Source organism: Panthera leo, chromosome C1, assembly GCF_018350215.1.
Source record: "Panthera leo isolate Ple1 chromosome C1, P.leo_Ple1_pat1.1, whole genome shotgun sequence".
NCBI classification, from domain to species: domain Eukaryota; kingdom Metazoa; phylum Chordata; class Mammalia; order Carnivora; family Felidae; genus Panthera; species Panthera leo.
The window spans coordinates 85223158-85237009 of NC_056686.1; the positions used below are offsets into that span (position 1 = coordinate 85223158).

Sequence of the window (13852 nt, forward strand, 5' to 3'; positions counted from 1 at the left end):
ATGTTTATATGCTAGATTGCATGCTTGTCATGATTTACATAGCAGTGGTAGAAGTCTGATTCTCAGGTAAGCAGTCCAGGTCTGGAAATTTCTATAGGTTCAGTTATATTAATTGATAGATATTCAATACTGTATTCTATCTTTTATCTAGTTTTTACCTTGCTACATGAAATAATTACTGTACCTCTAATTAAGATCATTCCATTGCTCCTAGCTATGCTGTGAATGCATTCCTCGGTAGTCCTTCTCTTTTGTTTGTAATAATCCTTGGCCAGTACCTCTCCCTTGGTTAGCATCGAATATTCATTCTACCGTGAGTGCTGTGAGATTGGAGACTGAGGTTCTGCTCCCCTTGTTACCATGTCGTTCAACACTGTGTTTGGCACACATCAGCTGCTCAGTCCATGCTGACAGAACCCACAGACTTCCTTCAGCCACAGTAACCCAGCCTGCAGCTTCAGCAAACTGGTTGCCTAGGGGGCTGCATTCAGTTCAGTCATGCTTTCTTAGGCATGCATGCTCTTTAAAAACTTTGAATTCATGGTCAACATCTGTAATTTATGAAAATTTCCACTTAATTCTGAATTTTTGGCTTCTTTTACATATTAAAGTGTGTGATAGTGGGTTCAGTTTCCTACATGAGAGTAGGAGGTTGGAGCTAAGTCTGCTTGAGATAGGGCATGCTCTTCTGGTTTAACACCTGACCCACTTCAAATTCTTGGCCCCAGAGAGCATCTGAACTTGGACCCTCTGGAAAAATGCCATTTAAGGCAGCTCAGTTACTGAATCATTAAAGGAACTTGTTCCTAAGGTGTTATCATCTGGAGTGCAAGAATTTACAAATTGTGATACAGTTTTCTGAGGAATCTGGGGCAATGTGTTTTTTATGACATGCTTTTAAAAGGCATTTAGCATGATTTGGAGTTCCTAAGAGAATTTAAATGTCTTTTGGGGCTACTCGACCAAATGGATAGTGTTTTAGGAGCCACATAAAACATTTCCTGGGGTGACAAGTCACATTTTTATGCAATAGCATAGTGGATTTTGGTGTGCTGTCCCTGGACTGTCAATATCAACATTACTGAGGAACTTGTTAGAAATAAAATTCTTGGGCCCTGGTCAAAAACTCTAGGGTTGAGGCCCAGCAATCTGTATTTTAATAAGCTCTCTAGGTTACCCTGAGCCAGTCTGCTAACAGGATTAAATATAATAATAAAATATAATTTAGATTGATTTTTTTTATTTCTGAAAAGTTTTAGTGAGATTGATTAATTCAACCAATTCTGTTGACCTGAGAATTATTTAAATTTTGCACCATGAAACTTACTGTGACCTTATAAATTGAGATTTACCAAAACTATCAAACTCAGTGAGAAATTTCTGAATTTCTAACATTTACCATATTTACTGAGAGAACTCAACTGTCTGTGATCTGACATAGGAGAAATATATTGGCCAAGTGTGATAAGCCAGGCCGTCTTTGGCTCCTGGCTTATGTTCTCTTGGTAAAAGAGAGACACAGAATATTCATTATACTTCGGCCTTGCCCACGATCTCTGGTTTGGGAGTCACTCTGTGTCTGGTCAAATTGGACCCCTCTGGCACTGTTGCTATGCTTTAGGAAACGATGGACTGTAGCAATAAATGTTAGCTGTTATTATAGAGGGCTGGCTGTGTCCACTTAAGAAGGCTTGGAAGGATATATACTGCATATATACTGCAGTTGCTAGGTAGAAATCTGAAATAAATGTGGATAGGGGCTGCAGGTTATCATTTGTAATTGGTCATGTGCAAGAGCAGGCAACTAGGCCAGAGGTCTTAGTATTCCTTCTGTGACATCCTCGATCCTTTTGTATTTAAGGCTATATTCATTTGTTTTTCCAGTGGCTAGCATTACTTTGCTATTGTACACAGTGTTTTTATAATCTCCGAGCTGCTCATGTAAAGCAAAAAGAATTTGTTAAGAGCAGATAGCTCACTGAAAGCCAGAGGTGATGGTCTAACTTTGCAAGGGCTCTCCTTGAAGGGCCTAGTCAGCATACCTGGCCACAGAGGAGTTGGGCCAGAGTAAGGAAGAAGCAATTCTGGTTAGAGGCATTAAGTTCTCTTGGTATTGGGGTAGAGTATGAGAAAATACCTACTGGGCTTATTCATAAAATGGAATCCTTTTATCTGCAGACTGTCCCTTTCTTCTTCTCCATGGTAAGTTCCTCCATGAAAGATCTTAAAAATGAGCCAAAGTTTTCTCTAAAGGTACTGGAATCATCAGTGTCTCCAATGGATAGTATCATTTCTTCTGGAGTGCTTTAATATGTAGTAGGTTTTTTTTTTTTTTAATTTTCTTATTTGTAAGTAAGCACTCAGCATGGGGCTTGAACTCACAACCCTGAGATCAAGAGTAGAATGCTCTATTGACTGAGCTATCTAGGCACCCCTGTGGGTTATTTTTAAAATTTATTTTATTTTTTTTAACAGAGGGACATGGTTAATATTTGAAAGTAGAAAATATTAGTTTATGTATATCTAATCATACAAAGCATTAGCTAAACAATTGGCAAGATGTTTTGTTATCCCTGAAAAAAAATTTGCTTTGAGTAAACTTTATGGCTAGTGTGAGGCTTAACTTATGACCCCCAAGATCAAGAGTTGCATGCTCTACTGACTGAGCCAGCCAGGCACACTATCCTTGAAATTTTTCATTTCAGTACCAGGTTATCTGCTATGTTGAACAGCATTGCTGGTGTAAGACTGGGGCAGAGTGACCTATAAGAGGGAGGCCTGGCCATGGCAAGGCAGAAAATTAGGAAAAGGCCAGTATGACATAAGATTTTTCTCTGTTATCATTTACTTTGAATTAGTTTTGATTCCTTGAGTGAGAACTGAGCCTCAGTGATCTGACCTGGGAGATACTGGCCAAGCTTCACTAAGCAGATCATTTCTTGATTGTAGTACTTTTGAAACTTTACTGAGAAAAATAATTGAATTCCAAAAACCTCTAAGCAAGGTAAATGCTAGGAGCTTTAAAAATTATCCTAAAAATTAGATGGAAACTCTCGCTTAATTGATATAAAAAAGTTAGCTATTGTAATGTACAGCATGGTGATCATAGTTAATAATACTATATTATATATTTGAAAGTTGCTAAGAGAGCAGATCTTAAAGGTTCTTATCATAAGAAAAAAGATTTTGTAATTGTGTATGGTGATGGATGTTAAAAAATTATGTTTCCATCCTATAGGCAGCTTCTAGTAGGAGATATTTAAAAAGTTAAAATTTGTAGGTATATTTTATGAAGAATATTCTTTATCTGATGTAATTTCTGTAAGCTTGTAAAGTTTAAAAAATTCTTCTGAAGTCCGTAAAATTTTAATTTGTATTATATTTACTTTAATGCATTTTAAGTTTACAGTGAAAAAAAAGTTTCCTTCAGAATTTCGTCCTGTAGCTTCATGGTTGCTGTTGGAGGGTTCAGGGAGGTCTCTGCATCCCAAATACTTTAGAATAAGAAAGAAAAAAACAAAAACCAAACAAAAGCAAAAACTTTGAAAGCAACCAAAAAAACTGTTGGTGATGGAAGCACACCATTATGAGTTTGTCCCTTTTGGCAAGTGGATTTGTAAAATAAATTTAATTCCACATTATTAAATGATAGCAATTGTTTGCTGTGAAATCTAAATTCTTAGTGGAAAAAGGCATCAAAACACAATCCAGACTTCAGGATCAGTTGTGGATATTTTTCTTCCCCATGAGTGTTTTAGGGAACCAGTAAATGTAATTAGTTAGGGGCTGGGAACGAGAAGAGCTGAGTCCCTTAGGCTCAGCCTGACTCATGTTTATGGGGGCCTGGCCTGTTTAAGTCAGTGTTTAGGTGTTTGGGATTAGACACCATAAAATATGCTTATATCTTAAGGGCTTTGACTCTCCGTTGGGTAAATCAAGCCTAACTTATTGATGGAGAACAATAGGTGGCAAAAACAAAGCAAAAGACAGACTTGCAACAAGCAAATAATAAAATAACGAAAGGAAATGTCCAGCAGACAGTTTTCTCAAATTGAGAAAGCAAGGAGACAAGTGTCAGCACCATTGATAGTGACCTTGAAGTCTTTAGATAACCTCAGTATTTTGACTGAACTGAATGGAATAAAATGTACTTTTTAAAGCTTTATTTCATAGGGATAATTTACTAAGCCTGTCTGGAAATAAGGACCTTGGTAATGAGACCCGCTTTGAGGCAAACACTCTTCAAAGTTCAATTAAAAAAATTTTCTTAATGTTTATTTTTGAGAGAGAGAGAGAGAGAGAGAGAGAGAGCAAGCAGAGGAGGGGCAGAGAGAGGGAGACATGGAATCTGAAACAGGCTCCAGGTCTGAGCTGTCAGCACAGAGCCCGATGATGGGCTTGAACTCACGAACCGTGAGATCATGACCTGAGCCAAAGTTGGACGCTTAACTAACTGACTGAGCCACCCAGATGCTCCTCAAAGTTCAATTAAGAAGAGCAGTGCCATTTTCAGAACATGTGATTCTGGGTTAGGAAGGAAGTGCCTGACTTGGGGTGGTGAGGGTTTCCAGGCTCATTGCTGGGATACATATAGCTGCATTTTCTGTGGTTACATTAAAAAAGCCAGAATGTTGCAATTTCATGTAGAATGGACTTCAGAGTTTGAAGAGTTTCTTAACTTACAGAAAACAGCAGGGTGAATGAAGAAAGGTATGTATTTGAGGTCTCTTACATTTCTAAAGGGGCTGTAAAAGCAGGTATTCTGTGGGTGGTGGTCAATGTGTAAGGTATAGAACGCTGCTTTTACAGTCAGTTTGAATTTGTAGACAAATATTAAAAGGTACCCATGTATCTGTGTTTTGAAAGCCATTTGTCAAAATACCGTGACTGTTTTGAAATATGAAGAAATTGAGCAGATTTCATTTAGTTGCGTCAGTGTTCTCATTGTTTTATGTTTGAGTTTGCTTAATACTTTGATTTCATTTTAACACATCTTTTATTTGCACACTTCTTGTCATGTTTAGCATGTATGCAACATACTAAGTTGCTTATTTTGGATTTAGCTGAATCCTTGAGCATGTAGCATATTGCATGGCATATAGCAGGTGCCTTAATAAAACTGTTTGAATCCATGAATTTAACATATGGTTATTGCATTAAGATATTTGCTGATGTGACCCTTTTGATGGCTTACCTTTTCCCACTAGCCATTTATTTTCAGATAATTAAAAAGGGATTTTTATAGAACATTCTAGAAAGAAAATATTAGTATTGATGTTCTAGTTAATATAGGCACTTGAAAATTTTAGAAGAAAATAGACTGATTGACACATTTAAAAATAAACTGTCTAATATGAAAAGTAAAGATAACTTTTCTGGAACTGGGTATGGTATGTAGAGAAAGAAAAAGGATGAACAAATACTCACCTGTAAAAAAAGAACTTACCATTTGTGGCAACATGGATGGACCTAGAGGGTGCTCAGTAAAATAAGTCAGACAGAGAAAGACAAATACCCTATGATTTCACTTATATGTGGCATCTAAAAAACAAAAGAAATGAACAAATAGCAACAACAAGAAAAAAACCCAGAAACAGATTTATAAATACAGAGAATGAATTGGTATTTGCCAGAGAGGACGGGGGTGGAAGGATGGGTGAAATGAATGGAGGGGATAATGAGGTACAGACTTCCAGTTATAAAATAAGTAAGTCATGGAGATGAAAACTGCAGCAGAGGAAATATAGTCAATACTATTGTAATAATGTGTGGTGACACATGGTGACTGGACTTATCATGGTGAACATTATGTAATCTATAGTACTGTTGAATCACCATGTTGTACACCTGAAGCTAATATAACATCGTATCTCCACTATCCTTCAATAACAAAAATTAAAAAAGAAAAAAAGGATGACTAGACTTTGTGTATAAGATTTAGAGTAAATCTTCCAAAATGGTCCCCATTAATAAAGATGCCAATAATTTAATTATTTCTCATTGTATGTCTCCCTTCTTGGAGAGAAATGTTTGTTATATTGTCAAATCCGCATTATGACTGGGCTGCAAAAAGTCTGAGCCAGTAACCCTCATCCCTCAAATATGCTCATGGACAATTGCCATAGAAATGAAAGTTGAAAGTTGGTACATTTCACTGATTGTGACACATCTTGGAAGTTGAGATGATGTATACCTTCTGTATATTTTAACACTGTCTCTATGGTTACACTCTTTTTATTCCCTCTTTTTAGTCATACAGTTTATCAAGAAAGAAAATAGTGCACTACACCTGTTTTGATCAACGGAAAAGAGCAAATGCAGCATTTTTAATAGGTGCTTATGCTGTAAGTACTTTTTCATGATTATTTTCTATAATCAGGCCAAGGGAATGCTAACACTGTCACATAAAATCCAGGCCAGTTTTTCAGTGGAATTGGGAGATGGTGAAAATTATTAGCACCCTGGGAATTGATGTGGAATGGAAAGTGTGGACTACAATCCATGGGCTATTTAATTCTCAGATTTTATTTGCTAGTATCTAATGACAGAGTCTCAGAACCACAATGGGGAGCTTGGGTCCCACAGTTGTATGGGTGTTTTTAAAAGAAGAATATCCAGAAAGAATATATCCAGGGAAAAGAATATATAGTGGAAGATTTTTAAAGACTGTTGAGGTGTTCCTTTTTTGCATAAGAGGAAATCCTAGATTGCATGGGGAAGGATTGTTATTATTATATTATCATTATCCATCTACTAATCTATATACATGCTTGCAGTAGGCAAACCAAATATAGGTCCTGCATATATTACACTTCCCTACTAACTAGACAAGACTTTCCCAGAAACATTTTGATTGCACATTTTGTTCTCTGTAAGTACTAAAACGTAAATGTGAGTTCCATGTGAATGTGCTACAGCGTTTTGGTGTGAATATTTCTAGGATTTTCTATATGTACTGGGATTGGACAAAAACTTGGAAGGCAGAAGCCCACCAAGGCTAAAATTCATTTGTAACCTGTAATAACTTTTTAGGGACAAGTGTGATATCCATGTAGGAATAGGCTGGTTTAAAGGCAGGGGAGAGAGGTGTCACTTCCCATCATCCTTGGGGAGGGTTTGTGCTTCTCTGAAGCCTGAAAACACACTGCTGTGTGACCTTTCCAGGCCCTCCTGAAGATCTTGACGGAAGGAGGCACCAGCTACTATGTATCACACTCTGCCACATTAAACCGAAAGCTCTAGGGGAAAAAGCCCAGACAGATGTGGTGTTAGAAAGACTGTCAGCTGTTGCAGGGTGTAGGCTGAGAGTAGTGGCAGGCTGACAGCCTGAGTGCAGCCTGGGGCCTTGTTTCCAGGGCTGAGATGCCCAGCTCTGGCCAACTTTTCTCCCTGTGGTGTGGCCACCATGAAGCCGTGGGCCATCCCTTGTGGTACTTTTCTTTCTCACTCTGTAGGCAGCAGGGTATAATACAAAGAATCTTGACTAAGAATCAGAAAAACATTTTTTCATCCTGAAGTGGCTCTGGGATGACGGGTGAGCCACTTTATCTGTCTTTGCTTTATTTAGTTTCCTTATCTGTAAAATGATAGGGTTGGATATAATGACCTCTAAGTTTCCTTCAAATTCTGAGGATACAAAGATTATTTGTAGCACCAGCCAGGCCATTGCTTTTGTTTTAAAGGCACACATGAAAAGCTGGCTGTTGGCATGAAGGCTTAGTGAAGTGCTGGTAAGCTGAATGAAGCAAGCATGCTTATTTTTCACTTTACATTGATAATTATTACTCATTTGGGACTGATAATTGACAGTGTGTTTAGAATATGGAGAGCCTGTAATAACCTTTGGATTCAAGCCATGTAAACAAGGGTGTCTTTCCTGAGGGGTTTGGTGATGCTGTGTGAGCATGTTCTCCGCGAGCCCTTTGTCGTAAGGGATTATCAGGAAGAGGTCATCTACTGCTCTCTCGTTCCTTCTCCTCTTCCCTGCCCTCTCCTCTTCCTCTCTTCTTTCCTTCTTTTTTTTTTTTTTTTTTAATTTTTTTAAATGTTTGTTTATTTTTGAGACAGAGAGAGACAGAGCATGAACGGGGGAGGGTCAGAGAGAGAGGGAGACACAGAATCTGAAGCAGGCTCTAGGCTCTGAGCTGTCAGCACAGAGCCCGACGCGGGCTCGAACTCACGGACCGTGAGATCATGACCTGAGCCAAAGTCGGATGCTTAACCGACTGAGCCACCCAGGCGCCCCTCTTCTTTCCTTTTTAATGCCCGTCTTTCCTGTTTCTGGTGTCATCTTTAATTTTATCATGGCACCTCTAGAGTTTTGAAAGGAAGTTCAGTCATAATAAATGCACTGAGCTGGGGATAAAATACATCAGATGCAGAAGTTTCCACCACTTTAATGTAACCCAATGAAGGAGAAGCAGTCTCAGCGGGATTGAAGAAGCGCTGAGGGCAGCATGAGCTTGTCTGACACACTAGTTCGAAAAGCGGTGTAAAGTAATTCTTCTTGTACTGCTTGTTTCCTCATTGATTGTCGTTTCCAATTTTGAAAACGCATTCCCCAGAAAGCTTTTTGACACAACACTTAATTAAAATGAAAACCAAGAATTGTATTCTTTCCTTAAAGAGAATTTTGTGCCTTACTTTGTATTGTGTGTATGCATTTAATTGTTGGCACAAGTCTTATAAGAAGAGAGTCTGTAATGTGCATTATACAAACATCTCAGTGAAGTTACACGTACATTAATGTTGCTGTTTGGATAAGTCATGGTCTCCTGGGGGAATCTTCCTGTTACTAAAGTCAGATATCCAACTACGTGTTTGTATCTCCATGGTATCTCACATTTATCTTGGCAAAACAGAACTTTTTATTCCTTTTCTCCATGAACCTATTTATTCCCACAGTCATTGCCTTTTTAGTAAGTGGACTGCCATCAGTGACTTGCTGAATCCAAGAATAGTACATTTTCATTCCTCCTGTTTCCTCTTCCCACATTATACTCATCAGTAAGTTTGGTCAACTCTGCCTCTAAAACATATATTGAGTCAGAATACTTCTTTCCATCTCTGTTGTTATCCTGTAGCTCCAGCCACTGTCTCTGTTTACCTGGGTGACCACCAGAGCATCATACATTGTTTCCTTTTTACACCCTTGCCTTTGTTTAATCACAGCTGCCACACAATTGTCAGAGTAATCTTTTAAAAATATAAATTAGATCATTCATGGCTCTGTTTCAAATCTGTCTAATGCTTGCTCACTGTTCTTGGCATTGAATTCAACCTCCTTACCAATGCCATTAAGATCCCCCTTGATCTGGCTGTGTCTACCTCTGTGTTCTCCTGGCTCAGGATGCCCCCGTCACACTGGCCTTCTAACCATGAAAACCTCAAACTTATTCCCACTTGAAGACCTTCATATTTCTGTTCTCTCTTCCTGGAGTGTTTTTATCTTAGACCTTTGCATTCCTGATTCCTTATAATAATCACTTCCTCAGAAAGACTTCCTCTCAAGTTTTACTCTGTTCTCCCCACCTCCAGTCACCCTCTAGTTCCTTGTTGTTTTATTTTCTTTATAGTGCTCTGCTATTTGAAATTATCTGATTCATTTATATATTTACTTGTTTATTATCTCTTTCCTAGACTAGAGGGTAGGGACCTTGTCTGCTCCGTTCATTGCTGTGTCTGGGAGGTGATAAAATACTTAACAAGGGGTTAGGCCCAGGGAGTCAGCAGCTGAATTGGAAGCTGGCCACAATGGAGCCTTCCTGTTATGCTGAGCCATGAGGAAGTCCAGATGAGGGGGTGTCCCAGGGAAGAGATGAGGTGGCCAGTGCGGAGGGCCATGGCATGCTGTGGGCAGCAGCTGTTTACATACTGGTATGGAACTATTTCAGTATTTGAACTCTTAGAACTGTGCCTGGCACATAGTAGGTGCTCTGTAAATATCTACTCAATGAATGAATAATGAGATGACAAAATATGAAAGAAGGAAGGAAGGTAACTTCAGAGGGAAACTGAAAATCATCAAATTGGACATAGAGGGTAAAGTGGTATCTTATCAGAATGCTGCGGTCTTGACTGAGCCAACTATGGCCTTTAAAGATGCAGATTCAAAGCAGAGATCAGAGCCCAAGGGCAGTTACCACCTGCACAAAAGTCACATCATCACCTTGCCTTTTGTTGTTGCTATTGTTGTTTTAATTTTTTTTAATGTTTATTTGAGAGAGAGAGAGAGAGAGAGCGCCAGCGCGGGAAGGACAGAGAGAGAGAGAGAGAGAGAGAGACAGAATCTGAAGCAGGCTCCAGGCTCTGAGCTGTCAGCACAGAGCTGGATGTGGGGCTTGAACCCACAAACTGTGAGATCATGACCTGAGCTGAAATCAGACGCCTAACCGACTGAGCCACCCAGGCGCCTTTGTTGTTGTTTTTGATAAACTCTTTTTACCCCAATTTTTAAAATTGTGGTAAAATACATACAATATAAAATTTACTGTTTTAGGCATTTCTTTCTTCTCAATTACTTTGTTCATTGAAGTATAATTGACATATCATTATATTATTTTCAGGTGTACAGTGTAATGATTTGATATTTGTAGATGTTGAAAAATGATCACCATGATAAGTCCAGGTAACATTCATCACCATACATAGTTTGGAAAACATTTATTTCTTGTGATGAGTCTTCATAGTGCAATGGTATTAGGTACATTTGTATTGCTCTGCGTTAGATGGTGACTTTAAGTATGTCACACAAGCTTTTGTAGTTCTACTTTCTTATCTCTAAGTAGGGGAGAGCCTTTTTACGTTTTATCTCCTAGAACTGTCATGAGCATTAAGAAGGAGATAAAATATGGAACATCATGTTCAGTGGGAAATCAACAAACCCTTCTCTGTGAGTGATTCGAAAGCCAGGGTTGCTAGAATGAGGTGGCCCCTGGGGATCACAGTGACACTGGACAGATGGATGACAGGCGCCGTTTCAGGGAAGTCCCTACTCAGGAAGTGTCTCTTTATTCCTAAGCTGTGACGTTATACTTGTTGAGATGGAGGGCACAGATTTTACGAAGAGATCAACTTTGTCGGGAAGGTGTTTCCTTCCCAGGACTATACTCAATGCAGTTTTGGAGTTGGGAATTAGGATGCTTGGATCATAGTGGCATCCACAGCACTTTCATATGAGTTTGAAGAAGATGGTTCTTCTTCATTAATTAATGAAGTTAATTAGGTTCTTGCCATGAGCTTACAGACCACATCCTCGCTTGCTACTATTTTGCTCTCGGTTCACAGAACCATGATAAAGAGGTCAAGGAGAATTTGGATGAAGCACATGATGACTAGGTGATTGGAAAAATTATATGTGTGAGAAGTTAGAATAAATGTGATGGTTTAGCTTAGAAAATGAAATTCAGAGTTAAAAAATTAAGGTTTCTTTTTTATTCCCCTAGATATGTGGAGGAGGCTTAAGCAGAGGCGGTAACCACAATGTGTTTTCCTTAACCCACGTGTTAAGTCCTCATATTGCCAAATAAGGGGTCTAATTATGGATTAACTGGGACAAGGCTGAGCCAGATGTCATGTCTGAATTAGAGATGACAAGGCTAAGGTTTGTAGACTTTGTAATCATGTCTGTGTCTGCTATTTATAATGTAGACTACACTTAACACCTTAGTAGTTCTATTCTACCTCTAAGTCTACTGCTAATTGCAAAGAAGCTGTCCTCCACCTGGCGTTTTGGTTGAGAACAGTGACCTTAGCAGAGCCACAGGCTTGACCTTGAATGCACTTGTTAGTTTTATGTCTTGAGCAAGTTATTTAACTCTTCTAAATTCCTGGTTTTTTTTTTTTCATCTTTAAAATAGAGATAATAACACCCCACCTAACATAGTTGTGGTGAGGAGTGAAGGAGGTCACGCTGATGAAGGTGTCCCGGGGCAATGCCTGGCATTTGAAGCATTTAGGAATGGCTGGCAGCTCTAGGGAGGAAAGTTGTGTGGCCTTCCAGAAAATTTTCTGAGCTATTGTCTTACCTCCCTTGAAGAGCTGAAACCTATCCTCCTCCCCACCCCATTTTACATTTACATCCTTTCTTAGCTCAGAAACACTCAGATGGTTGTTAGTCTGTTGGTTGCTTGGGATAAATCACCGGAAGGTGTAGTAGGAGGTGTTTTTTGTTTGTTTTGTTTTGTTTTGTTTTCTAGGATGTTATTTGCATTTTAAAGGAAGAAACTGTCTGAACCAAGTAAATTTTTTATTTTTGACATGTGTGTTCAGGCATTCTTTAGTTCAGTAAATATTTATTTGGCTCAGGGGAGCTTTACCCAGCACAATGGTGGGCCCTGGGGAATATAAAAAAAAAAAGAAAAATAGAAAAAAGAATGAATACCTGGCTTAAAATGGGCGACAGGGGAGTAATAAATAATTGAGAAAAGTGTGCAGTAGGTGCCAAGTTGGATAAATAAAAATCAACAAGTGTTTTCCCCACCCTTATTATACATAAGGCCTTGTTCTCAGGGTTGAGGATGCTAAGGTATTGAATAACATAGTCTGCCTTCTGGAGGGAGTGTTTAGGGACCAGAGTCAGACCTGAGGAGAGGGAGGGATCAACCCCAGGCTAAGCTGGTGAAGGACTATTGAGGGGTGTGGGGGGTAGCATGTTTTCTTGGGGGGGAGGAAGGGTGGGGAAGTGATTAAATATATTTTAAATATCTAGTTTGAAAAGGGGATAATTCAATGAATTTAATCGAAAAAAATTTTTTTTAACTTAAAAAGTGGCATAACCACATCATAGAAGAAAATTAGGAAAATTCTTCTGCACTGACATCATTCTAAACATGAATATTCACTTAAGTATAATTGCGGTGTAGTTTTGTGAACATTTTTTGCTTGTCCTACATACGTTTTGCCTTATTGCTACTTAAGATGATCAAATAATATTCCATTTGGAGGGCATACCATTATTTGTTTAACATTTTAGGTTCCTTTCAAATTTTTTATGATGTGACAAACACTTTTGACATTATAAATGTTTCTTTTTGTGGATTTTTGTCTTTAGATTGCCAGAAGTGGGATTCATAGATTTTAAAAATGCAAGCAAGTTTTAGGTTCTTGCAGCATATTACCATATTTAAACCAGTCTGCACTAAATTTGGTATTAAGTGAAATGTCCTCTCCAATGTCCTGTACCTTTGCATATTGGGTATAAACATTAAAGATCTAGAAATTTAATTGGTGAAAATGATACCTCATTGTTTTACTAATCTTTTTTTATTATTATTAATGAGACTTATTATTCCTGTAGTTTTATTTGTAGGTTTATTAACTTTTGAATAGCTGGTGTTTTAAAATAGTTGGATGTTTCCTTACTTGGACCATTACAAGTTGAAAAGTATCAGCCTCTTCTTTCCTTTAAGAAAAGAAGTCATTTCCCTGAGTCTAATTTGTATCAATAGAGGTAGATCGCTAGAAATCACACCCATTAGTCCAAATTTCTTTACAAAATTAGGAAGTGCATATACCTTAAATTCTGTTACTTTACAGATGCTATATTAATAAGTACTTCTATTTACCTCAGTACAAAGGAACTGTTGATAATGGATCTATTGATTATCCAATACCTAGTGATCTACTGAATATATACAAAATTATATTCAGAGTAGTAATACTTAAAAATGGTTTATGTGTATGTGCTTAGCCCATTGAAAAATGGAAACCAGGCCAACTAACTTTGAATTTATAAAAGTTTGGGACAAGCATGTTAAATTTCCTTTATCTCTAACTCACAATTCATCTGTAAATTGCAGTTTCAGACCTACTCTAACTTGTCATCAAAAGGCTATGGTTTAAACAAACTTAT

The 13852-nt window shown here is 38.1% G+C and overlaps 1 protein-coding gene across 5 annotated transcripts in view; it reads left to right on the forward strand.

The window, feature by feature from the left end:
- Positions 1-13852, forward strand: part of CDC14A (cell division cycle 14A) — a 184970-nt gene that overhangs the window by 29591 nt on the left and 141527 nt on the right. For all 5 annotated transcript variants that reach the window (XM_042953050.1, XM_042953047.1, XM_042953049.1 and 2 more), the window contains one exon: positions 6252-6344. In XM_042953050.1, coding sequence (XP_042808984.1) covers positions 6252-6344 — 93 coding nt within the window. The remainder of the gene's footprint in view (positions 1-6251; positions 6345-13852) is intronic.